Source organism: Coniosporium apollinis, assembly GCF_000281105.1.
Source record: "Coniosporium apollinis CBS 100218 chromosome Unknown supercont1.4, whole genome shotgun sequence".
NCBI classification, from domain to species: domain Eukaryota; kingdom Fungi; phylum Ascomycota; class Dothideomycetes; genus Coniosporium; species Coniosporium apollinis.
In genome coordinates this window covers 610,455-632,888 of record NW_006913266.1, presented here as the reverse complement: position 1 = coordinate 632,888, position 22,434 = coordinate 610,455, and the positions used below count along the sequence as shown (strand labels likewise).

General features: G+C 55.2%; 13 protein-coding genes across 13 annotated transcripts; 8 read left to right on the top strand and 5 right to left on the bottom strand.

Annotated features, from left to right (window-relative positions):
* Positions 1–518: 518 nt before the first annotated feature.
* On the top strand, positions 519–996 carry W97_01288 (uncharacterized protein; the record flags this gene model as incomplete). The annotated part of the gene is made up of 2 exons (XM_007779196.1): positions 519–634; positions 696–996. The coding sequence occupies 2 exons, from the start codon at positions 519–521 to the stop codon at positions 994–996; spliced, it is 417 nt and encodes a 138-aa protein (XP_007777386.1).
* Positions 997–1,533: 537 nt separating this feature from the next.
* W97_01287 (uncharacterized protein) lies at positions 1,534–1,914 on the top strand (the record flags this gene model as incomplete). Its single annotated transcript, XM_007779195.1, has 2 exons — positions 1,534–1,599; positions 1,651–1,914. 2 exons carry the CDS (start codon positions 1,534–1,536, stop codon positions 1,912–1,914), a joined length of 330 nt encoding a protein of 109 aa, XP_007777385.1.
* A 1,008-nt stretch (positions 1,915–2,922) lies between these two features.
* On the top strand, positions 2,923–3,686 carry W97_01286 (proliferating cell nuclear antigen; the record flags this gene model as incomplete). The annotated part of the gene is made up of 3 exons (XM_007779194.1): positions 2,923–3,277; positions 3,327–3,616; positions 3,669–3,686. 3 exons carry the CDS (start codon positions 2,923–2,925, stop codon positions 3,684–3,686), a joined length of 663 nt encoding a protein of 220 aa, XP_007777384.1.
* Positions 3,687–4,050: 364 nt separating this feature from the next.
* On the top strand, positions 4,051–5,506 carry W97_01285 (uncharacterized protein; the record flags this gene model as incomplete). The annotated part of the gene is made up of 5 exons (XM_007779193.1): positions 4,051–4,104; positions 4,153–4,163; positions 4,215–4,294; positions 4,359–4,571; positions 4,635–5,506. 5 exons carry the CDS (start codon positions 4,051–4,053, stop codon positions 5,504–5,506), a joined length of 1,230 nt encoding a protein of 409 aa, XP_007777383.1.
* Positions 5,507–5,644: 138 nt separating this feature from the next.
* On the bottom strand, positions 5,645–6,470 carry W97_01284 (uncharacterized protein; the record flags this gene model as incomplete). Its single annotated transcript, XM_007779192.1, has 3 exons — positions 5,645–5,755; positions 5,820–5,992; positions 6,065–6,470. 3 exons carry the CDS (start codon positions 6,468–6,470, stop codon positions 5,645–5,647), a joined length of 690 nt encoding a protein of 229 aa, XP_007777382.1.
* Positions 6,471–6,747: 277 nt separating this feature from the next.
* W97_01283 (uncharacterized protein) lies at positions 6,748–8,174 on the bottom strand (the record flags this gene model as incomplete). Its single annotated transcript, XM_007779191.1, has 2 exons — positions 6,748–7,976; positions 8,060–8,174. 2 exons carry the CDS (start codon positions 8,172–8,174, stop codon positions 6,748–6,750), a joined length of 1,344 nt encoding a protein of 447 aa, XP_007777381.1.
* Positions 8,175–8,402: 228 nt separating this feature from the next.
* W97_01282 (small nuclear ribonucleoprotein G) lies at positions 8,403–8,875 on the top strand (the record flags this gene model as incomplete). Its single annotated transcript, XM_007779190.1, has 3 exons — positions 8,403–8,432; positions 8,515–8,586; positions 8,702–8,875. The coding sequence occupies 3 exons, from the start codon at positions 8,403–8,405 to the stop codon at positions 8,873–8,875; spliced, it is 276 nt and encodes a 91-aa protein (XP_007777380.1).
* Positions 8,876–9,221: 346 nt separating this feature from the next.
* W97_01281 (phosphotransferase enzyme family domain-containing protein) lies at positions 9,222–10,506 on the bottom strand (the record flags this gene model as incomplete). The annotated part of the gene is made up of 4 exons (XM_007779189.1): positions 9,222–9,615; positions 9,671–9,991; positions 10,055–10,353; positions 10,408–10,506. The coding sequence occupies 4 exons, from the start codon at positions 10,504–10,506 to the stop codon at positions 9,222–9,224; spliced, it is 1,113 nt and encodes a 370-aa protein (XP_007777379.1).
* A 605-nt stretch (positions 10,507–11,111) lies between these two features.
* Positions 11,112–12,146, bottom strand: W97_01280 (uncharacterized protein; the record flags this gene model as incomplete). Its single annotated transcript, XM_007779188.1, has 1 exon — positions 11,112–12,146. One exon carries the CDS (start codon positions 12,144–12,146, stop codon positions 11,112–11,114), a length of 1,035 nt encoding a protein of 344 aa, XP_007777378.1.
* A 616-nt stretch (positions 12,147–12,762) lies between these two features.
* Positions 12,763–15,163, top strand: W97_01279 (uncharacterized protein; the record flags this gene model as incomplete). Its single annotated transcript, XM_007779187.1, has 2 exons — positions 12,763–13,118; positions 13,171–15,163. The coding sequence occupies 2 exons, from the start codon at positions 12,763–12,765 to the stop codon at positions 15,161–15,163; spliced, it is 2,349 nt and encodes a 782-aa protein (XP_007777377.1).
* Positions 15,164–15,808: 645 nt separating this feature from the next.
* Positions 15,809–17,183, top strand: W97_01278 (NAK protein kinase; the record flags this gene model as incomplete). Its single annotated transcript, XM_007779186.1, has 3 exons — positions 15,809–15,937; positions 15,997–16,618; positions 16,678–17,183. 3 exons carry the CDS (start codon positions 15,809–15,811, stop codon positions 17,181–17,183), a joined length of 1,257 nt encoding a protein of 418 aa, XP_007777376.1.
* Positions 17,184–18,459: 1,276 nt separating this feature from the next.
* On the top strand, positions 18,460–21,065 carry W97_01277 (uncharacterized protein; the record flags this gene model as incomplete). Its single annotated transcript, XM_007779185.1, has 3 exons — positions 18,460–18,761; positions 19,128–20,486; positions 20,549–21,065. The coding sequence occupies 3 exons, from the start codon at positions 18,460–18,462 to the stop codon at positions 21,063–21,065; spliced, it is 2,178 nt and encodes a 725-aa protein (XP_007777375.1).
* A 333-nt stretch (positions 21,066–21,398) lies between these two features.
* W97_01276 (uncharacterized protein) lies at positions 21,399–22,118 on the bottom strand (the record flags this gene model as incomplete). Its single annotated transcript, XM_007779184.1, has 1 exon — positions 21,399–22,118. One exon carries the CDS (start codon positions 22,116–22,118, stop codon positions 21,399–21,401), a length of 720 nt encoding a protein of 239 aa, XP_007777374.1.
* Positions 22,119–22,434: the final 316 nt, after the last annotated feature.

Below are 22,434 nucleotides of genomic sequence, written 5' to 3'. Positions count from 1 at the left end.
AGTATATCGAGAAATTAAGAGCAGAGTCCCAAGTCCCATCGCTGGGGCGCTGGGGACAAATCATCACTTCTCCAAGCCAGGACCTATCGAAAGCGGTTTCTAGTTCCTGGCTCCTTGTCGAGGTACAGTATGAAGCCACAACAGCACGCCTACGGGCTGCAAGTGATTGACGACTGAACCCGGCGCCAGTGCGTTCCCGAGTCGCTAGCATTGAAGAGAAAGGTTATTCAACAGCTAGACGATCTCGCTCACCCAGACACGATTGTCGCGTCCAACTCGAGCAGCTACACAATTACTGAGATCATAGAAGGTCTACGAGTCAAGCAGCCCGATAGATTCGTGAGCCTTCACTCATGTGCGCTGTTTCTGGTTCAAGCCTACAGTAGGACCTCTGCTGACCTATCTCGCGTTTTCAGATTGGCCTCCCGAAACTTCGGGTGAGTATATCCGTTTTCGCAGCAGCCAATGCTCTGTTTTGCCAGGACACTGATGGGAAGATGCTTAAAGCGATTGAAATAATGGGCTCCGGCCAAACGAAGCCGGAAATCCTCTCTCGGCTGATGGAAGAGACTCGGAATCATGGCTTTATGCCCTTCCAAGTCCACCGGACATCAACTGGCTACATCTACAACAGGTTGGATTGATCCATCTCTCACCGCATCGCGTTCTCTCCGGCACTTTCTGACCTTGCGTAGAATCTGGGCAGCGATCAAGCGCGAAACACTACTTACGCTGGCTGAAGGTGTCGCCAGCCCGGAAGAAATCGACTCCATCTTCAAAGATGTACTCAAGACGCCGAAAGGCCCTTGCGAGCAGATGGATGTCGTGGGGCTGGATGTTGTTCTTGACATCGAACAACATTATGCCGACGTGCGGCAGGGAATCCCCGAAGAACCTCGCGCACTGCTGCGCAAGATGGTAGCGCAGGGAAAGCTCGGGGTCAAGTCTGGATCGGGGTTCTATGAATATGCCGAAAGCTCGAAACCAGTAGACTGAATCATTGTTTAGAGCACGGCATCAGAAGGGATTATCCTTTTTGGGCTGTTAGGAGGAACCGAGAGAGACCTTGTGGCGATACGCAGTCTTTATGGATTGGCCAAAGCAGGTTCGTCGTCGACGACAAGGGCTTGGCTGTCGAGTATTGGATTTACAAGTCAGTAACGGAGCAGCGGCGGCAATCTTCTCAGTCATGATAAACGCAAACTCCAAGTTGGTGCAGAGTGTGAGGCTCTTTGATAGTATCGTGTTTGATGTTGTAGATATAAGAATTGTTTCCAGGAATGCCGCCTTTATGTTCTAAGATTATCCCTAGAGATGTCGTCCATCTTGAGGTTGGTCGGCGTTTCAACTCGCCGACATCTGCTCCTCGGATGCCAGGAGACCGATATCACCTCGCAAGATATCAATCACTTTGATAGCACAGTCGTACTCTGCCACTCCCAGTGAAGCCGCTCTAAGAATACTACATTATCACACACCTGCGACCTCAGTAACTTAGACTCCACGGAAGCTCTCGCGCCACCCCCCACCAACATGCTTGACGAACGAGAGCTCGCCATACATCCTATCGTCCAAGAGAGCGTGCAACAAAATGCGCGAGTATGTCTCTCCTCATCCACTGCTACCACTCTCTCTAAACTTCGCAACTAGACCATCGCCAACATTCGCAACTTGACCGCGTCGCTCTTCGGCGTTGCCGCAGGCACACTCGGTCTGGAATCATACCCTGGCTTCATCTTCTACCTCCTCGGAACACTCGTCGTCTCTGTCTTGATACTCCTGCTCCGGGCGGAGGGAAAGCCGAAAGCATACTTCTACAGCCCAGTGCAGAACCTTTTGCTGGGGGAAGTGTTTGGTGGGCTCAGTAGCTTCGTCCTTACGTGGACGTTGTTTTATGGCTTGGTTAGGGCTTGAGGGAACACGGAATCGAGAGTCGACAGGACAATTAGCGCTCAGCGTCTGCCAGACCCCTTCTGAGGATGGTAATGCTGTTGGCCAGGCACAGTTGACGGTACAGGAGCCTGTCAACTTGCCCCCGGAGTCTCACTCAGCATGGATTCCTCCCGAACGGTGCTTCAGGGACTGGTTGTATACGATTTGCTTGTTGCGGCACACTGGTGGATGTAGGTAGGACGAGAGGGTGCAGCAGTCTGCGGAGCAACCTCATTTCACGACGACAGCACTATGGGCGAGAAATTCTTTTGCGCATACGTATCAACCGGATCGCCCACTGATGGCCACTCCCAATGATCGTAAGCCGGCAGGCGTGGTGTGGAGGATGTGGTGCATGCCAGCGTGTACATGCAGGAGGCCGTTAGGGAAGGGAGCGCGTTTCGCGGTATCCTATGCCCACAGACGTAGATACGTAACTTGCAACCCGAGCATTTCACTACACTTGTTCTCCTCACACAGTTTTGCATGAACTTGTGAATGAGTCGACGACTCGCATCCTCAGCGACCAGCGATGGTAGGCCAGTGCTCGACGCGGCTTAATTGAAGCCAGCTTAGTCACGCGTTTCGGCGACGCGAGCGCGTTCAGCCGCGCTTGCCTGCCCGCCTGCCGAGTTTCAGTAGACAACAACAGGCACTCAGCTTTTCCCACGCCCGACAGCAAGCACGCCTTCGCATATCATCAAGTCCGCAAACCGCTCGCGCTTCTGCACTGCATCGTTCCCTAGAAGGCCTCCGATACACAACTGCCATCAGTATGTCAAGCGCACGGCTGAGAGGCGCGGAAAGCTAACGGTATGGCGCAGTGCTTGAGGCACGCTTAGAACAGGCCAATCTCTTCAAGAAGGTGAATGCCGCGCATTCATCGTCCGACATGGGAGCTGACACTCTCCACAGGTGGTCGACGCCATCAAGGACCTCGTCCAAGACTGCAACTTCGACTGCAATGACTCAGGCATCGCCCTACAAGCCATGGACAACTCACACGTTGCGCTCGTCTCCATGATGCTCAAGTCCGAGAGCTTCTCACCCTTCCGCTGCGATCGGAACATCGCCCTGGGCATCAACCTCACTTCCCTCACGAAGGTGCTTCGGTGCGCGCAGAACGAGGATATCCTGACGCTGAAGGCGGAAGATGCGCCGGATGTGGTCAACCTGGTGTTTGAAAGCTCCGAGAGCGACCGGCTGAGCGAGTACGATATCAAGCTCATGGACATTGATCAGGAGCATCTGGGTATTCCGGAGACGGAGTATGCCGCTGTTATCAAGATGCCTTCTGCAGAGTTTCAGAGGATATGCAGGGACCTGATGGCTCTCTCAGAGTCTGGTAAGCATTCTTGGGCTGCCAATCCAGCAGGAGGCTAACGTGATAACAGTTGCCATCGAGTGCACGAAGGAAGGCGTCAAGTTTGCCTGCCAGGGCGACATCGGCTCGGGTTCAGTCACGCTACGAAGTCACACCAATGTCGACAAGCCGGACCTCAATGTCGAGATAGACCTCACCGAGCCAGTCGCATTGACGTTCTCGCTCAAATACCTGGTCAACTTTTGCAAGGCTAGCGGCTTGTCCGGCCAAGTTAGGCTTTGCCTCTCCAACGAGGTGCCACTGCTTGTGGAGTACGGGTTGGCGAACAATAGCTACTTGCGGTTCTATCTGGCTCCAAAGGTATGTCAACCCGCGCCATGCTTGATTTAGGATGATACTAAACTCCCTACAGATTGGGGATGAAGAATGATCGGCCAGCTAAAGCGGCGTATCGTCGGCCGCGGTATCCCCTCCCCAAGAGCTGCCGGACATCTCCCTGCGTGCATAGCGTTTTTCGTGGAAGCAGCAAAGAGCGGCTTGTTTGAATATGAGATAGATACGCGGTGATATGGGGGCAAGTTGAAATCCTTTTCTCGCGGCTAGAGCATTGCGGAGAGCAATCGGGCAAGCTAGGGCGGGGCCGCATGCATCAGATTGACCCCACCAACGTCACAGCTCAGGGTCCGCAGATAACGAGTCTCATAAAAACTTCCATCACGTCCATTCGCATCCTGTGCTTGTCGCGTGCATCTGTTTGTGTGTCTTTCTCTTCGGTTGCGTTCGTGCTGCCAGCAATGTCTTCGGACTCAGAGATCCCAGAGACACGTGTTCTCGCTATTGCGAGCCATGTGAGTCCGTCTCTGCTACGTGACTGCCATCCAAACTGACGGGATCAGGTCGTATACGGGTAAGCGCACAGAGGCCGCCTACGACACCATCTGGCCCTGACAGAATACAGATATGTCGGGAACACCATGGCCTCGTTCGTGCTGCAGTCGCTGGGCTGCGAGGTGTCAGCTATCAACACCGTCCATTACAGTAGGACGCACATAGGTGGAAAAGTCGCGCGATGGCCACGCCGTACTTATACAACCATTACTAGGCAATCACACGGCCTACAAGCAGGTCAAGGGCAGAAAGACGACCGCGGAAGAGATATCGGAACTCTACGAAGGCCTTAAGCAGTCCAATCTCACCGACTTTGACGTGCTCCTAACTGGCTACACACCGAGTGCAGAGGCGGTAGAAGCTGTTGGCAGAATAGGGAGGGACCTAAAATTCCACGCCACAACCAAGCCTGGTTCATTCTTCTGGGGTATATTCTCCGTCAGCAGCAAGCGCCACGACGAGCGAGACTGACCAATCTCTCCTCATGCAGTCCTTGACCCAGTAATGGGCGATGAAGGCCGTCTCTACATCCCCGAAGAAGAAGTCTCCATCTACAAAACCCACCTCCGCAACGCCGACCTGATCCTCCCCAATCAATTCGAGGCCGAGCTCCTCTCCGACACCAAGATCCGCGACCTCGACACCCTCGCTGAAGCTATCCAGATCCTGCACCGCACTCATCAGATCCCGCACATCATCATCACATCGCTCCGATTCACCGAGTCCGGCACTACAGTCCCGTATTCCGCTGACTATGATTCTGGCACCCTTACTATCGTCGGCAGCACCGCGCGCGCAGACCATACGCCTCGGCTCTTCCGCATCGATATACCCGCTTTTCCTGTCTTCTTCTCTGGCACCGGCGACATGTTCGCTGCGCTTACCGTGGCGCGACTACGTGAAGCGGTGTTCGAAGCGGGGATAAACAAAGCACAGCGATGGGTCAGTCCAGACGACGTGCCCTCAACAGAGCTACCGCTGGCCAAGGCGGCAGAGAAGGTGCTAGCAAGCATGCAGGCCGTCTTGCGAAAAACCTATGCCGCCTGGGACGCGGAGCGGAAGCTGCTTGATGAGGAGATGAGCGATGTGCGGGCGGGGCAGCATAGCGGTAAAGAAGGCATGAGTCAAGAGAAGATGAGACGACATCTGCGGCTCACGAAAGCGGCGGAGGTAAAGCTGGTGAGGAACGTGGATGATCTGAGACATCCGCCTGATCTGGAGAAGTACAAGGCGCAGGAGGTGAGTGTGCACGTTGGTCAGAGCGTGGGACAGCCGCAGCCGGATGAGCTGGGGATCACGAATCTGGGGGGTGAGGGGTCGGAGAGTGCGATCCATATCGACAACACCAATCAAAGGAATTGACGGGGTGTGGTGGTGTAGTAAATCACTGAAGCGTCTATTTTGAGCACCTCTAAGCACAATCTGAATAGACCTGCGCCTAGATACCTATGCATAGCAATCCCCTAACTCCATGCCTCCGCTGATGTGTCCTCGTGCAAGCTATGCGCCGTTGGAAATGACGCCCCCGAAGCCGCCCGTGCTGCCAAACCCGCCAGCGCCTCTGTCGCTGCTTTGCAGCTGTTCGACTTCGACGATCTCGGGCGTGTATATCTGCAATGGAACAGTCAGCACACGGCAACCTTAGCATTCTAACGTGATTTGGAGAGACCATTACCCGTTCAACAATCAACTGCGCAATCCGATCCCCCTCCTTAACCTCAAAGTCCTTATCGCTAAAGTTCATGAGTATAACCCTCACATGGCCCGTATAGTCCGCATCAATGACCCCAGCATTGACACCGATGCCGTGTTTCGCCGCGAGTCCTGAACGCGGCGCGATGCGGCCGTCTAGCACCCATAATCAGCAACTTACGACCTTCCTCGAACGCCCGAAACAACAGTGACCAAACCCGAACTTACACGTCCCGGCAGGCACCCCCACCGCAACATCCGTGTCCACCATCCCCCACCCCCTCGCCGGAATCACCGCCTCCCGAGCACTGTAGACATCATACCCAGCCGCCAGTGCGCTGGCCCTCGTCGGCGTGCGGCCCTTCTCCGAGAGCTTCTGCACCTGCAGAACTGGGATTGGGGCTTCCTTGGGCGCGGACTTCACGCCCATTGTTGCTGGAGACGTTGCGTGGTACAGAGCGGAAGAAGCGGATGTGGACATGGCGAGCGGTGTGGGCGTTGCGGTGCCGCTGTCTGTGGGGAAGGGGCCGGCGAGGGCGGCGTCGATGACTTTGGTGCGTTTGGGGAGGGGGGAGGCGGGAAGGGAGGGCGGTTCGTGGGTTACGGAGGGCGTTGCTGCTGTTTCGTCGGCCATTGTTGCTGCGTCTGTAAGGGGAGGGTTTGGATGTGAGCTTAGGAGGAGCGAGACGCGTTTTCGGGCGAGGACGCGTAGAGTAGGGCACGTGACTTTTTCTCTCAACCTGAAGCTGTTTTTGAATGGATGGCGTGATAGCCATAGACGTGGGTGTGAGTATCAAGGGAGGTTTATTACTGCGCCAGTTGTCTTCCAGAGCTGCAGAGAAGCATCTTCGAGCAGGCAAACGCTGTTCCGCAGCAGCATATGGGACTATATTTGAGTCTCATCGGCCTGATCACGCATCACTACCGTCGCTCATCCCACCGCCGACCGGCAATGGTGTATTCCCCAGACTCTCCAAACCCCTTTGCAAAACCAGCGGTCCCCCACCCATCCCATCCACCGGCGTCCCCGTCCCACCCCCTAGTCCCGCCTCAATCCTCAGTTTCTCATACCTCTCCCCCGCCTCCTTCAATTGCCCCTGAATCCACGCTTCCCTCTCCGCAATCTCCGCCTTCTCTCTCTCCAGCTCCCCCACCCTCCGCGCTCTTGTCGCTTGCGCCTCTTGGGCGCTTCTCAGCGCCCCTTTCAACCTCTCCAGCACGACGCTCAGCTCGGGTACCGGCGTGATCTTCGGCGGCGTCTTCGGTCTTCGTGCTTCTTCGATCCGTTCCCTCTGCCCCGCGTAGGCGCCCGCCTTCGTCTGTGCTGCCTCGTATGCGGCATTGCGCTCCGCCTCCGAGTCGTCCATTTCCTCGTCGCCCGAAGGATCGCCCTCCGCATCTGCTATGAGATCCGCCATCTCCGCCCGCCGCTTCCTCTCCGCCTCGTGCTCGGCCTTGCGCCCGAGATTTATCTTACCATCATCGACGTAGTCTTCGAAGCCTTCGGCGATGTCCTCGTCATCGCGTATAAGGCGCGTCTCTGGATATTTATCATCGGGTCGGAGAGATATCTCGTTGCGATTCTGGCGGAACTCGTCATCGGATATGTCGTCGTCGTCGTCGTTTGGCTCTTCGTCTGAGTCGAGCAAGGGGTTGGCGGCTTGTTCCTTCGCGAGGCGCGCGCGCCGTGCTTTCTTCTCGCGAATCTCGGCGTCTGTCGGGATGGCTGAGGAGGAGACGTCAGGCGTGCGGCGGGCGACGGTATTGCCGAACTTGGATGCGATATCGAGCGTTTTGGCCTCGTTGGCTAGGTCGTCCGTATCTAGCGGCTGTAGGTCTCTAGGCGTGGTAGGCGTGGAGCTTTGCAGCTCTGCCAGCGCTTCTTTAGTGTAGCTTGGTCTGTCTTCCACGCCGGCTCGGAAGGGCAGGCGCTCAGAGGATAGCGATGTTCGTAGGGCTGTGCGCTCGGCGTTGCGCTCTATCGCTAGCCGACTGAGGTTTGATTTCTTGAGCGCAAACACGGAGCCATCGTCGCCTTCACTGCCGGCCTCTGCACTACTCTCACTGGCACCGAAGGATAGGCGTAGTTTGGAGGTTTTCTTGGGTTTGAGGGCTAGGGAAGGTCGTTTTACTACGGGTTCTACAGAGCTTCATCAGCTGGCTGATTCTGCGAGGCGGACGTCAGAACAGGAGGACGTTATGCTAGGATGCAATGGAACTGACCTGATGGCTCCTCTGCTGCAGCTCCGGGCGTGCCTGGGCTCTCTTTGCTGGTGTCGTTGTCTTCATCTTGGACGATTCTGCGGGGCACACGGCGTGCGGCGAAGGATTTCTTCATGTTGAGGGTAGGGCGAGGAATTTTGCGGCAGGTGAACAGCAGAGTGGGATGCTGTGTCTAGTAGAATAGTTATGCCACGCAGTAGATTACAGTATGTGTTCAGGTCGACGGGACAGTGCGATGGTGAAGCGCGATTGATCTCGGCAGACTTTCCGCATCAGACCGCAACGTGACTTCAGTCGAGCTTCATATTTCAATTCTCACCACACGAACACACCATATCACGAAATGCCTCAAGCACAACCAGAGCTCAAGAAGGTATGTAGCCACGTGAACACCCCAGCCAAAAGATACATTTTGCTGAAAATGCTATCAAGGCCCCCGGCTGACGCGCGCATAGTACCTCGACAAGCGTCTCTTCGTCCAGCTCAATGGCAGCCGCAAGGTCATCGGCGTGCTGCGTGGTTACGATGTACGTACCCTCAACGATATTGCTGTTTCGAACCTGTCGCTCCGCCCATCCCCTACCGATCAGGCTCCCATCCCATTCCCTAGGCAGGAAGGCTAATTTGCGACCTCCCTCCTAGGTCTTCTTGAACATCGTGCTGGACGAAGCGGTAGAGGAGAAAGCAGGCGGGGAGAAAGTCAAAATTGGTATGGTCGTCATACGTGGAAATTCGGTGGTTATGCTTGAGGTATGGGACCCCTCGTCGCAGAGTCCATGGCTCGTCATTTATGTACCCACCGCGACGGCGTACTGATGTCTTGAGCAGGCTCTTGAGCGCATTGGTGGAGACGACCGCCACCAGGGTGGCAGATGAAGCGTCGCGAACGGGTAGATCCGGTCGGCATGATGAGGAAGGCCAAGGGAGAAAGGATATGCGTCAGCTCGCTGCGCTGCTCACTATGTGCCCCTGAGTTCAATGGGTAAGAGAACCCACGGTCAAAGATGACTAGCTCTCTGTATCCCAGAGACCACAAGAGAACGGATGTTTAGCACGGCCTTTAATAGGGACCTATCTCAGCTCACAGCAAAAGGCAATACAATGGGAGCGTCCTGCTCCATAGTCTACAGCATGAAAATGTTTCTCCATATTTACTATTTGTCTATAATCTCGCCCTCTCATGATCCTTCTTCCACTCCTCTATTAGGCTCCAGGCAACTTCTGCAAAGGGCGCCATCTGCACCGCATAGTCCTTCGCTTTCAGGCTGCTTGCCTGCCGCAGCGCGTATCTCGCCGCGATTCCCTGCATGATGATGGAACCTCTGTAAATTCCGAACGCATCTCCCCAGGTCAAGTCTGGCTTGGGGTCCCACCCTGCTACTTCTATGTACCAGTCTACCAGCTGCTCCTTAGCCGGCAGACCCTCGGTAGCGCCTGGCTGGAAGGCCTTGCTACCGCGCCCAATCTCGATGGCTCTCGGTGAGACCGCCGTGACGTAGGGCGTGAGCAGGTTGCAGAGGTCCGACAGTGGATGACCTATCGTCGACATCTCCCAGCTACACCCAATAATCAGCACTAATCCTGTTTCTTCTGACGTGCGAGTCAACTCACTCCAAGATGCCAATAACCCTCGGCTCAGTCTTATGAAACACCAGATTGTCAATCTTATAATCGCCATGCACAAACGTCGCTCTATCCTTCGGCTGCGTCTTCGGATCGCTGAAGAACCGGACCATCTCGTCGAAATGCGGGATCTTGCCAACGGGCTCCTTGGTCTCGACGTCGACGGCTTGTGCCTGGGCTTCGGAGATGGTGTTGAAGGTCGCGAGCTGCCGGTTGTAGAAGCCAGACAGCTTGCCGAAGGAGGTCATGTTGACGGAGGCGGGGGAGACGCTGTGGAACTTTGCGAGGGTGCGGATGGCGGAGTGCCACCTGTTGTTAGTCAGTAAGGCCGCCTGACAGTGATATGGTATTGGCTCCTGAGATGTTTCTTACATTTCTGTCCTGTCCTGAGGCGACACCTCTGGTAACGCGGGATCCTCGAATATCCTCCCATCCAGGAACTCCATAATGTAGAAGTCCGTCCCAATAACGCTCTCATCCTTACATAGACAGTATGCCTTCGGCACCGGGACATCTGTGTTCTCGAGCGCGTGAATAATGCGGTATTCGCGGTCGACCTTGTGTGCAGTCTTGGAGAGCAGCTTCCCCGGCGGCTTCTTGCGCATCACATACTTGCGGCCGGCGCTGTCTGTGAGCTGGTATGTCGGATTCGACTGGCCATAGCCGAACTGCTTATTGTTAGCCCTATGTAGCTCTGCTACTCCGCCGCTTGAGTTTTAGATTACCTGCTTCACGTCAATCGGCACCTTGATCTCCGGGACATTACTGGCGATGTAGCGCTCGAGCGAGGCGACGTCAATCGGTTGGCGTACGGCCCCGGCCATGTTTGCGGTGGTAAAGCATATTGGAGTTGAAGGTGTTTGGTAGGTATAGTGGGGAGCTGAGTACGACGAAGGGCCGAGGTTCGGAAAACGAATCCGTGCAGCGCCGAGCGATGGAGTAAGACTAAAACCACGGACTGCTAGGCAAATGCGGTAATCATTCAAACGAAATCTTAAGTAAACATGATGATGCAGCTGGATTGAAGGTATGGGCGGAGACGTTGAGGACCCTACGAACGAGTTGCAGGCATGTTTGGCGGCGAGAACGCCCAAGGTAAGGACCGTGAGAGGCCTGGTGAATATGGTTAAGTTTCACCGATTTTGAAGCCTTACCGAGGTGGCTCAACGCAGAAGCACCCTTCGTAATATTGGACTTCTTACTTTGTTCCAGTTAAAGAATGAGTCCTTGACATCGCACTTGTATTTTAGCTATACGCCTTGCTCGATAACCTCTATCCTCAACTACAAAACATCCCGGGAACGTCTAATGAGATAAGGAGATCTACTATCGTTTAGATCCCCATAATGTCTGTAACAGGTAGTCGCTCAGTCTGAAGAATGGGAAAGTCTGAGTCCGGTCTAGTGGCCTTCGTAGGTAGTCAAACTGCTTAAAGAGTACACTTCTGCCCTTGGTGCATCTCCATGATCATCTTCTCGCTCTTTTCAACATCCGCACTCCACATTGCATACCTCGCCTCGTACCAATCGGCAACTCCTTTACTACCGTTCTTCGCAATGTGCTCCGCCAGCTCAATCGCGTCTTTGATCGCGGCGTTCGCGCCCCATCCACCTAAAATAGGCTGAGCATGTACTGAATCCCCAAGGAAGATAACATCCTGCTTCGCCAGCGCTTGCAGTTCGGAAAGCGGGATCATAACAGTACGCATCAGCCAATGCAGCACTCTCTCGTCTCTGAGCTTTTCCTCGTCAAAGATGTCCGCAAAGGGCTGCTCGAGATCCTTGAGAGCGCCGATCTCGTCGTAGAACTTCTCCGGGATGTCCGTGGCACCAGCAACGGGACGGTTGGGTTTGTGTAGCGGGTCGCTTGAGCCATGCGATAGCCGTGAGTATATCCAACTGACACTCACCGAATCACCCGCATTCTCGTTCACTGACACATGCAGTAGCGCGCCGTTCTTCCTGGCTTCCACTATATTCGAGTCTTTCATGTGGGGTGCGTAGATTTCGTGAAACAGTCTTTGCTTCACGCGTCGTTTGCCATTAAACGCCACTACTGGTAAAACCTTTAGTTCTACTTTTGGCAGAAGTGTTATGCGTGTATTCGAGTGCGGCCCGTCCGCGCCGACGACGAATTTCTCCACAATCTTTTGACCGTTTTGCATGTTGAGTATGACACCATCAGGTTTCGTCTGAATCTCGGCGAGAGCATGCTCCCATCTCACGTCGAGACCTTCGCGCAAGAGGCGCTCGAAACTCTCGCGATTGGCACGGAAGGACGCTGACTGAACCTCATCCTTATGAGCAACTGCATCAACATCGATGCGTCCATTGCCACCGATCGGCCCATCCACGGCTGTCCGTCGTCGGAAGGTCGATTCATCCATGTCCAGGACTCTGAGCAGAGGTTGATACGCAGATGGATGTAGTGTGATACCGTATGAATGTCTCGGCGATGAAGTCATCCTTTCCAGCAGGACGGTTGATATACCGCGTTTGAGAAGACATCTTCCAAGAGTAAGGCCTGCTATACCCGCACCGATGATGGTAATAGGTTGCTGCGACATCAAGCAGTCCGGTGAAGTTCTTCAATGGCGGATGATCAGGAAGTTGATGAAGCAGGAGTAAGAAAACGGGCTTCGAAGGCGGAGACACTATCTAGGGAAGGAGCTGCGTTCACGCTGGCGCTGGACAGGATATCTGGGTGGTCATGTACATTAGCTTGCAGTAGGCGACATAGTGTTAGTGTCCGCTTTTGAATGAGGTAAGAAGCTGTGAGGTGATCGAGGTCGTGGACTGCGTCTTGAACTGCAAGACTATACGCAAATTTCTCTCGAATCGATCTACCTCAACACAGCAATTGAATGAAGGATACAAGCTTGGTTGCTGGAATCAATTACGATATCAGATGACTCTCACGTGCCAACGTGTCGCTCTTGGCAGCGCTTCCAACGCTTCAGCCTTACCCCTGCTCTCTGACACACAATAAACATTCTCAGACACCCTACTCCGTACCATTTATATATCCCCAGTGATTCGATGACCTTAAGAGGCAGATAGCCGCAACCTCACATATCCGCAATGGCCCTGCAAACACCCCGCCGGCTTCCGTCGAACCGGCCCTCCCTCGCAAGCCAAAGTATCAACACAGCCTCCTCGCCCAATCTCACCGTTCCCCATGGCGCCGCTATGGCTCACCGCAAAGCAAGCCTGAGCGCTCTGACCGCTGGCGGATCTGGACCTAGCACGCCCCTCGCGAAGATGGTGGGTGGCGACGGTAGAGATCTTGAGGTAGGAGATATTGTGGACGTGCCCGGAGGGATGCATGGAGCTGTCAAGTTCATTGGGACTGTGAAAGGCAAGAAGGGCGCGTTTGCTGGTGTAGAGCTGAGCAGAGAGTATGCTGCTAGGGGCAAGAACGATGGAGACGTCGATGGGTAGGTATACGGGTCACATCACAGATCTTGCGCGGAAACTGACAAAGTGTAGGATACGCTACTTTACAACTTCAGTTCCAGGCGCAGGCATCTTCCTCCCTCTCCACCGCGCCTCGAAACGCGCATCGCCTAGTCACTCCTCCGATACCTTCCTGTCCACCCCTCCGACCCCCTCGTTGACCAACTACAATGTCCACGGCAATGGAGTCTCTCCAAGCAACGGGTACACCCCGCCAAAAGCCGCCGTACCAAAGTTCTCACAGTCCGTCGGCCCTGGCGCAAGAGCACCGAGTCCCCTCTTCAAACCCAAAACCAGGCCGTCGCTAGCTCGGCCCGAGTCACCGTTCCGCAAGCAGCCAAACCTAGCGCCCACGCCTAGCAGAGGCGGCTCGATAGCGCCAGCCGCCTTCTCCAAGAGCGTCAGTGGCGCGCCGCGCTTCACGCCGAGCCCAGCGCCTGGCAGGGCGGGAACACCTAAGGGACGGACGCCAGTGCCGTCTCGGCCGTTCTCGCGCACTGGATCGAGGTTGGGTCATCATACACCGATAGAGGAAGATGGAGAGACGACGCCTGTTGGACTTCCTAAGACCAGACCTGTGTCGGGCCAACCGCAAGAGGAAATACGGCGGCTGAACAAGAAGCTCGAGGAGCGGGATAAGCAGTTGAAAGAGCAGGCAGCCAGTTTGACCGAGATGGAGGGCAGTCTCGCTGAACTTCAAACGCTGATGGCGAAAGAGGAGGCGCACCAGAGTCGGAGCTCACGAGGGGTCGAGGAGGATGCAGATGCGACGCAGCTACGAGCGGTTATCAGAGAGAAGAACGAGAAGATCGCCATGTTGACCGCGGAGTTTGACGCCCATAGAGCGGATTTTAGGAGCACGATTGACACGCTCGAGATGGCGAGTGCCGAGACAGAACGGGTGTATGAGAAGAGGGTCGAAGATTTGATGCAGGAGGTCAGAGAGCTACAGGAGCGTGGCGAGGACGTCGAGAGTGTCGCCCGGCAGCTAAAGCAGCTTGAGGAGCTTGTGCAGGAGCTCGAAGAGGGGTTGGAAGATGCGCGGAGAGGTGAAGCCGAAGCTAGGGGCGAAGTGGAGTTTTTGCGCGGCGAGGTAGAGAGAGGGCGCTCGGAGCTCAGGCGAGAACGCGAGAAAGCGACTGCTGCGCTGAAGAATGCCGGTACCGCGATGGATGGCCCTCTGAGTCCTGGAGCCTCGACACGAGAAGTAGAACAGAGGGACGATGAGATTCGTGGACTGAAAGCTATCATACATTCTCTCAGCTCAGATCCGGATCTGGGTAATTCGAACAGCCCGACATCGCCCCTGCAGCGAAACGGCACATTTCCGAGTGCTGCGGCAAATGAGTCGCGTGAGACAGTAAGTCGGCTGGAAAGAGAAAAGAAGGAGCTCCAAGGTCTTGTTGAGCGGAAGACCTTCCGAGAAGAGGAACTTGAGCGCGACCTCGACCGCCTACGGAGGGAATCTGGTATACCGGCTGAGCAGAGAAACAGCATGATGAGCAACCCCATGTCTGATCGGACAGCGCAGCAGGACAAGCGCTTGTCAGGTCGCGATTCCAAGGGAACGCTCGCCAGCTGGCGCGATTCAGCGGATGCTCGCCGCCACGACGCCTCGCAACTACCACCGATGGCCGAGTCAGAGACTCAGTCTTCAACAGGGGAGAGCGCTCTCTGGTGCGAAATCTGCGAAACTGGAGGCCACGACATCCTCAATTGCTCAGCGATGAGCAATGGAACAACCTCTGCTAGGACTCCCGATGGTAAGAGGACTGGCAGAGACGTGGTCGCTGCCGCTCTCAAGAATCTCTCGGTCTCCTCGGATGATGATCTTCCTGCGCCACTGACGCCGGGGAAGAAGGCAATCTCTCCCGGCGGTCCACCAACGGCACCGTTGCCTAACCCTTTCGATGCCTCGCTGGTGCCGGGCAAGGGGAGCAGCGCTGCGGATCCGAACAAGTGGTGCGCGCTGTGCGAGAGAGACGGGCATGATGCGACTAATTGTCCATATGAAGACGCTTTTTGAATTCTTAGGGTGTCATCTTTTGGAATGGCGCTGACGGTCTGGGGACGGCGGTGTTGGGGACAGCGGATGATATCCTGTACACATAGATTGCGACTGCAGGAGCATTCGTACTTATTGGATTACCTACAGAGCCCTCCTAATCAACCCTTAATTATTATAATTCTACAACACGCTCCAGCATGCATTCTTCACTTTCCTTTCGGATGGGCGTGGGCGTCTTGCGACACGGGCGGAAAACTAAGAGCTGGCTTCTCCACGAGCCCAGTGATCTTGCAAGCTGTCTGTCTCACGCAACAACAAGGACATGGACCCCCGACTCCCAGATAGAAGGTTGTCGTTATAGAGCACGTGATTGCACATGTTTCCGGGGATGGAGCACTAGCGTCTAGTTCCCACTGGCGCTCGCAGGTCGTGCCTCAGGCCAGGAGATCCATCATTCCAGCTCGGTGCTCTCATCTTCGCTGAACCATCCTTTACCGCATTGCGCATGTTGCAACTGACCTGTGACCACTCACCGTATTTCTAAAGCAAGAGATAGATTCTTGCTCCACTTCCATCGCAATCTGACCTCTGCGCCAGAGCCCGCGCCGCATTACCCCCTTGCGAATAGCTCCATACCCTCGAGTTCAGCGCATTACCACCACCATGTCGGCCGCAGCGTCTTACTTCCTCGACCTGGTCTATTCGCTCACCAATTGCATGTCGTGCTTCCCCGGCTCCCCCCAATTACGCATAAACAACAAGAGCTTCAAGATCCTGCGCCTACTCGGCGAGGTAAGCTTCCACTTGACGTGTCCCAAAGAGCGTACTTTCGACTGACACTGAACCTTCAGGGCGGCTTCTCCTACGTCTACCTTGTCCAAGACACCAGCACCAGCACACTCTACGCCCTGAAAAAGATCCGCTGCCCCTTCGGCCAAGAGTCCGTTTCGCAGGCCCTCAAAGAAGTAGAGGCCTACTCCCTCTTCGCTCCGCACCCCAACATTATCCGCGCTATCGACCACTCCGTCGAGTCCGATAAGTCCGACCCCGGCGCTAAGACTGTCTATATCCTGCTGCCGTACTACCGCCGAGGGAATCTGCAGGACATGATCAATGCGAACTTGGTCAACCATACTACATTTCCCGAAAGGAGGCTCATGGTGCTGTTTCTTGGTGTGTGTAGGGCGCTGAAGGCGATGCATCACTATAGGGTGAAGAAGGGCCCGGGTGGGGAGGCGAGTGAACGCAAGGCTAGGGGCGTGCGGAGAGAGGCTGCGAGGGCGGATAGGGAGGCAGGGGAAGAGGTGGAAATGAACATGGGAAAGAGGCGGCAGCGAAGTCCGCGGGGTGAGGCTGCGGGCGACGATCTCGAGCTGGAGCAAGAACCGTTGATGGAGGGGGAGGTCACGAGGAGTCAGGAGGGGGTGAAGGCTGGTGAGGAGAGGGCGTATGCGCATAGGGATATCAAGCCTGGTGAGTGTGCCGTGAGAGGGTGCATTGTTGGAGAAGGCAGCTGATGTGAGGTGTTTCAGGCAACATCATGATTTCAGATGATGGGCAGACACCGATCCTGATGGACCTGGGTTCTCTAGCTCCCGCGCCCACATCGATAACATCCCGATCGCTCGCACTGCAAGTCCAGGACCAGGCTGCGGAGCACTCGACGATGCCGTACCGAGCCCCTGAACTGTTCGACGTCAAGACAGGCAGCACCATCGACACGAAAGTAGACATCTGGTCGCTAGGCTGCACGCTGTACGCGTGTCTCGTAGGCAAATCGCCGTTCGAAGCACGCTCGGAGGAGACAGGCGGGAGTCTGAGCCTTTGTGTGCTTGGCGGCGATTGGAGATTTCCTGACGAGGCGCCTGCCAGAGGGAAGCAGAAGGCTAAATCAGAGGAGGGTATTACGCCTGCGGTGAAAGACGTTGTGAGGAGATGTTTACGGGTCGAGCCGGCGGAGAGACCGGACGTAGACGAGCTAATCAGTCTGGTCGAAGAGGTGATTGAAGGACTGCCTCAGGACGGCGGTGCAGAGTAATGGTGGATCTCGTTTCATTTGGGGTATTTTGTAAGGGCGCTCGGGTCAGGATCTGTCTACCTTATATTCCGGTAGGGATAACGAAGGGGCTTCCAAGATCGGTCACCGTGGATCGGTTGTGTTTCTCCTTTGGCGGGCCGGTCATCTCGGCCAATGTGTAGATTGAGTGGTTCGGAGCAGCGGATCCACTATTCGTCAATGTTGGAAGCTGGAGAGCTCTTAAGTTTCGCTGTTAGGGGCACGTAACCTGTGCTTCGTGGAAATCGGCGGGGGTCCTATGGAAGGGGCATGCACTACCACGTCTGGAATATGTCGCTATTCGTAGTATGGCAGCGGATTTGAAAACGCAGGAACAATATGGCTCGCTCGCGTTAGTCAGTATTCTACCTGCGCTACTTTGCTGGCGGCCGCTCCGGCCCTCACGTTCATCTTTCTGGACCTGTGCCGTTGCACTGGCGTACGGCGGAGTGCTTACGGTGCAAAACACCAGCACATCCTCAATGGCCCGGTGCAACTGCCTCAAATCGGCTCAAACATCAACGATCAAAGGACAATATGCTAGGTGAGTGCGTTGATATCGAACTGTCAGCCTTTCTCTGTTGGCAGCTCGACCATGGATTGCAAACTTGTACTGCTACGATACAATCTCATAACTCTACACCTGATAAAGGCCGACTTGCTTACTTCAAAACTCATTCATCGTAGATAGAAGCCTCGATCCAAGCCTTGGGATACAGGCCAACAAGCTTTATCGTGCCAACCGGCGCCACCAAGCGTTTTGCCCCTTGCAGATCAGCCATCCCGCCAACCGTTGCGGGGAAGCCGCGAGTCACCTTCCTGAAAGAAACCCAGCGTCCGCCTGCAAGCATTCGCTTTCCCCACTGAATCTGCAGCCATCTGTGGGCAGTCGAGCTTGACTGGGAAGGTCGGTTGAATCAACGTGACCACGCTCCTCTTCTGCTCATCGTACCGGCACGGTTGCATCACTGGCCATTCGTCTATCACTCTCTGTTCAGGTAGGTGCATACTCTACCATGCTTCGTACGACCGCCTGCAGGTTCTCATCGGCTCCCACGTCAGTTTTTCTCAATGTCTGATCCTTGACGCTGGGAGATATATCTCAGAGTTCACCCATGTACATTTCCCTGCCGCAACCGCAGTTTTGCGCTGCTGTACCAAGTTTTTGCCATTACGTTCAGGCGTCCCAAAGCTGAAGATGGCGTCTCTACGGGCAGGCCGCTCTCAAACTCTCCTCCTAATATTCTCTATCCTAGCCATGACCATCCGCGCCGCCAGATTCACGCCGGAGGTCCTCCTCAGCGCCCCGCGTCGCTCCGCCGGCGTGCCCAATGCAAACGGTTCCAAAGTCCTATACACCGTTTCGACATACTCTTTCGCAGAGCATTCCGGCGGCTCGGAAGTTCGAGTCCTCGACACCGCGACGCAAGAGTCGACTGTTCTTACCGATGCTGGTGGGAGTGAGCCGAATTGGATCGGAGACCAGGTTCTGATGCTGGTATCTGGGAGCAACGGGACTACTGATGTTCTTGTTGGACCTACCAACGATTTTGCTAATAGGTGAGAGCTCTTGATGCTTGGGCGCTTAATTCATCCGATGACTCCCACCTCATTGAGGAAGTCCAGTTGCACCAGAGTACTATGAAAAAATCTGTGCAGATCCATTGAATCGAAGCTTGAACAGTAGTATCATAGGCGCATCGGCGTGGAGAGCTCGGGAGTGTTGGTGTATACCGGAAGAACGGGTTCTATCGTTGCAAAACCATGTCCCTGGTACTCGATCGGCTTCTGACCTTCACTCTCCCCATGTACGCCTTACGTGTTAACGTATCATGTTCCATGTCTCCTCACTTCTTTGTTCACCTCTTCTGCATTTACTCTGTCAACAACCAAGGCTTCATTAACGATACGCTAACAGTATTGCAGCAACTACACCGCCGGCAACATCGATGCATCAGCTAGTAGCGTAAAGCTTGCGGCCCTTGAGGATGGCTCGTACGCCATTGCCTTCGCGGCTCTCGCAAAGCCGGACGGCTCTTTGTACAACGCCGAAAAGGCTCCTGCCCCTACATCATCCGGAAGGCTATACAGAGCAATGTTTGTGCGGCACTGGGATACCTGGATTACACCGAATCGAAACGCTATCTTTTTTGCCAAGCTCTCCAGAGGCAGTAGCAACAGCACATCAGGGAATAGCTACGCGATGTCGGATCCGGTCAATGCTCTTAAGGGGACCGAGTTAGAGTCTCCAGTGCCGCCTTTTGGAGGCACCGACCACTTCGATATCAGCACCAGCGGGTTGATATTTGTCGCGAGAGATCCCGACCTGAACCCAGCAACGAACACCAAGATGAACGTCTACTACAGTAGACTGACGTTTAGCGAGACGACCGCACCGGCCCCAGTCAACATTAGCGTGCCCGGCTTCGATAGTGCTGCGTCTTCACCAGTCTTCTCTCCAAACGGCATGAGCGCTGCTTTCCTGAAGATGCGGCAGAACGGCTACGAATCAGACAAGAACCAAATCTTCATCGTCCCAGATGTCGGGCGGCCGGACTCGATTGTACCTATGCTGGCTACAGCGGATGGTATCGGTCAGTGGGATCGCAGTCCCTCCAGTATCGCCTGGAGCCACGACGGGCAGACTCTGTATCTCCTTGCCGATGACCTTGGCTCAGTGCCTTTGTGGTCGCTGTCCGTAAATACTGGCGCAGGCTCGCGACTACCGCAGCTACTGGCTAAGCAAGGGAGTTTTAACTCTATCAGACCACTCTCCACCGGTGACGTCTTCGTTTCCGGCACAAGCCTCGTGGACAACAGCGCGTACTATCTTGTATCGCCTGATGCGACGGGCATCCAAAGAGTAGTATCTTCGAACTCGCGAAACGGCACTGCGTTCGGTCTCTCCAGATCGCAGGTGTCTGAAGTCTGGTGGCCAGGTGCGGCTAACGGCACCCGCATCCACGCTTGGGTTTTCAAGCCCTCTACTTTCAAGGAAAACGCCACATATCCGCTCGCATACCTCATTCATGGTGGTCCGCAAAGTGCCTGGGAAGACAGTTGGAGCACGCGCTGGAATCCTGCCGTCTTCGCCGAGCAGGGTTACGTTGTCGTCGCGCCGAACCCGACGGGTAGCACCGGCTACGGTCAAGCCTTCACAGACGCTATCCAGAATCAATGGGGCGGCCTGCCGTACGAGGATCTCGTTCTGGGCTGGGAGTATATCTCTCAAAATATGAACTATATCGACACTGACCGGGCCGTCGCTCTAGGCGCGTCATATGGGTAAGCGGTCTCCTCCTTAAATCTTGTTCTTACCAACGCATGAGCACTGACTTTGGCGACAGCGGATACATGATGAACTGGATCCAAGGCCACGACCTCGGCCGCGTCTTCAAAGCCCTCGTCACGCACGACGGCGTCTTCAGCATGGCCGGCCAAATGGCCTCCGAGGAGCTTTACTTCCCCGAGCGTGAGTTCGGTGGTCCGTTCTGGAACAATACCGAGAACTGGCTGCGCTGGGACCCGGCCCGCTTCACTCATAACTGGGCGACTCCTCATCTCATCATACACTCCGAGCTGGACTACCGCCTGACGATTAGCGAGGGCTTGGCGGCCTTCCATTTGTTGCAGGACAAGGGCGTCGAGAGCCAGTTCTTGACGTTCCCGGATGAGAACCATTGGGTGCTGAACCGGGAAAACAGCTTGCTGTGGCATACTGTTGTGCTGGACTGGATCAATGCGCATGTTGGGCTGCCGAAGTACAGCGAGCAGAGCAGCAATGGCAGGGCATTGAAGCGGGAGGCGGATATGACGAGTCCGCAGGACGAGGTTGTTGGTGGCATTAGGGATCTGAAGCTGTAATCCCGAAGCGCAAACTAATGCAGTCAGGAACTGAAAAATGGCAACACAAGGTGTTTGAAAAAGTGTATGATCCGGGCGACCATGTTAAAATAATATATCATTAACAGTCAAACTCCCGTGCAGACTAATCGCTCATACTGACTTCAACACCCGGCTAAATACATCGCTGAACAGCAACAGATCCGCATAAACACCTTGCAAGCAATCAGACATCCGCCGGCCGCCCCTTCTTAGCTAGGGTCGCACATCGAAAGCAGCATGTTCAAACGGCGCACTCCAGAGCACCCACATGAACACATCGAAATCAGACAGTATTTGCAAGAGCCCTGATACCTAAACCCACTTCCTCCCCATCCACCCCCGTTCCGCCTCCTCGTTCAACCTCATCTCATCCTCCACACTCCGCCTGATGCGGCGCTGCATGAACCGCAACCTTAACAGCACCTCCTCTCGCGGCGTCTCGCACCCGCGAATGCCAATGAACTTGCCGAACTTGCGCCGCTTGATCGCGAGGCGGTCGTGGTCGCTAAGATGGTACTCCTCCTCATCTGCTGAGGAACCCAGATCCAGTGCCGGCGGGGCTGGTGAAGGCGCCAGCTCTGCTGGTCGCGACCGCTGGCGCTTTCCTAGCACAGACGGGAGGTCCACTCCCGATGACGCGGTCGACGAGGCAGAGGAAGGTGCAGATGAAGAGGAAGAGGAAGTGGAAGTGGAGGTGGAAGTGGAGGTGGAAGTGGAGGTGGAAGTGGAGGTGGAAGTGGAGGAGGAAGCTGGCCGCCGCTCGAGAAACTCAAGATCGTACTCCACCGGCACGGGATAGCACGATGAAAACATATTCCGGTTCGGCGCCGCTTGGTCGTAGAAGCGCATCATGTCGTCCAGCTCGTCTTCGGTGAGCAGCCAGAAGTGCAAGAAGGTCTTCGGGAAGGCAGGATGCGTCGCGCCGTGCGAGAGGGAGATGAGTGGTGCGAGGGGGAGGCGCATATGAGTAATTTTAGTGTTGAGGGTAAGGGGCTTGAGAGCCTTGGGCTTGGCGGTATTGGAGAGAGCCATCGGAGGGGCTTAAGGAGATTCAGGCGAAGGCTCTGGAGGGTGACTCTCGTTGGATTGTTTAACAACTGTGTGGCAATTTCTGCGCTGTCCAGTCGGTGCTGGCGATAGGTTGGTCGTAGGCGTCGCAGGGATGCTGTGAAATGGAGTTTGCTAGCCAAAATTGATGCGCATCCGGCGCGCAGCGCGTGGACTATATCAGTAGACTGGGAAAGCGGAATGACTTGGAAGGCGTGGTGAAGCGCGTGGAAACGGTATGTGCTGGTATGACTGAGTCGTTGGAAGGGAGACTCAGGTGGATTTGTTTCGGCCCACAACG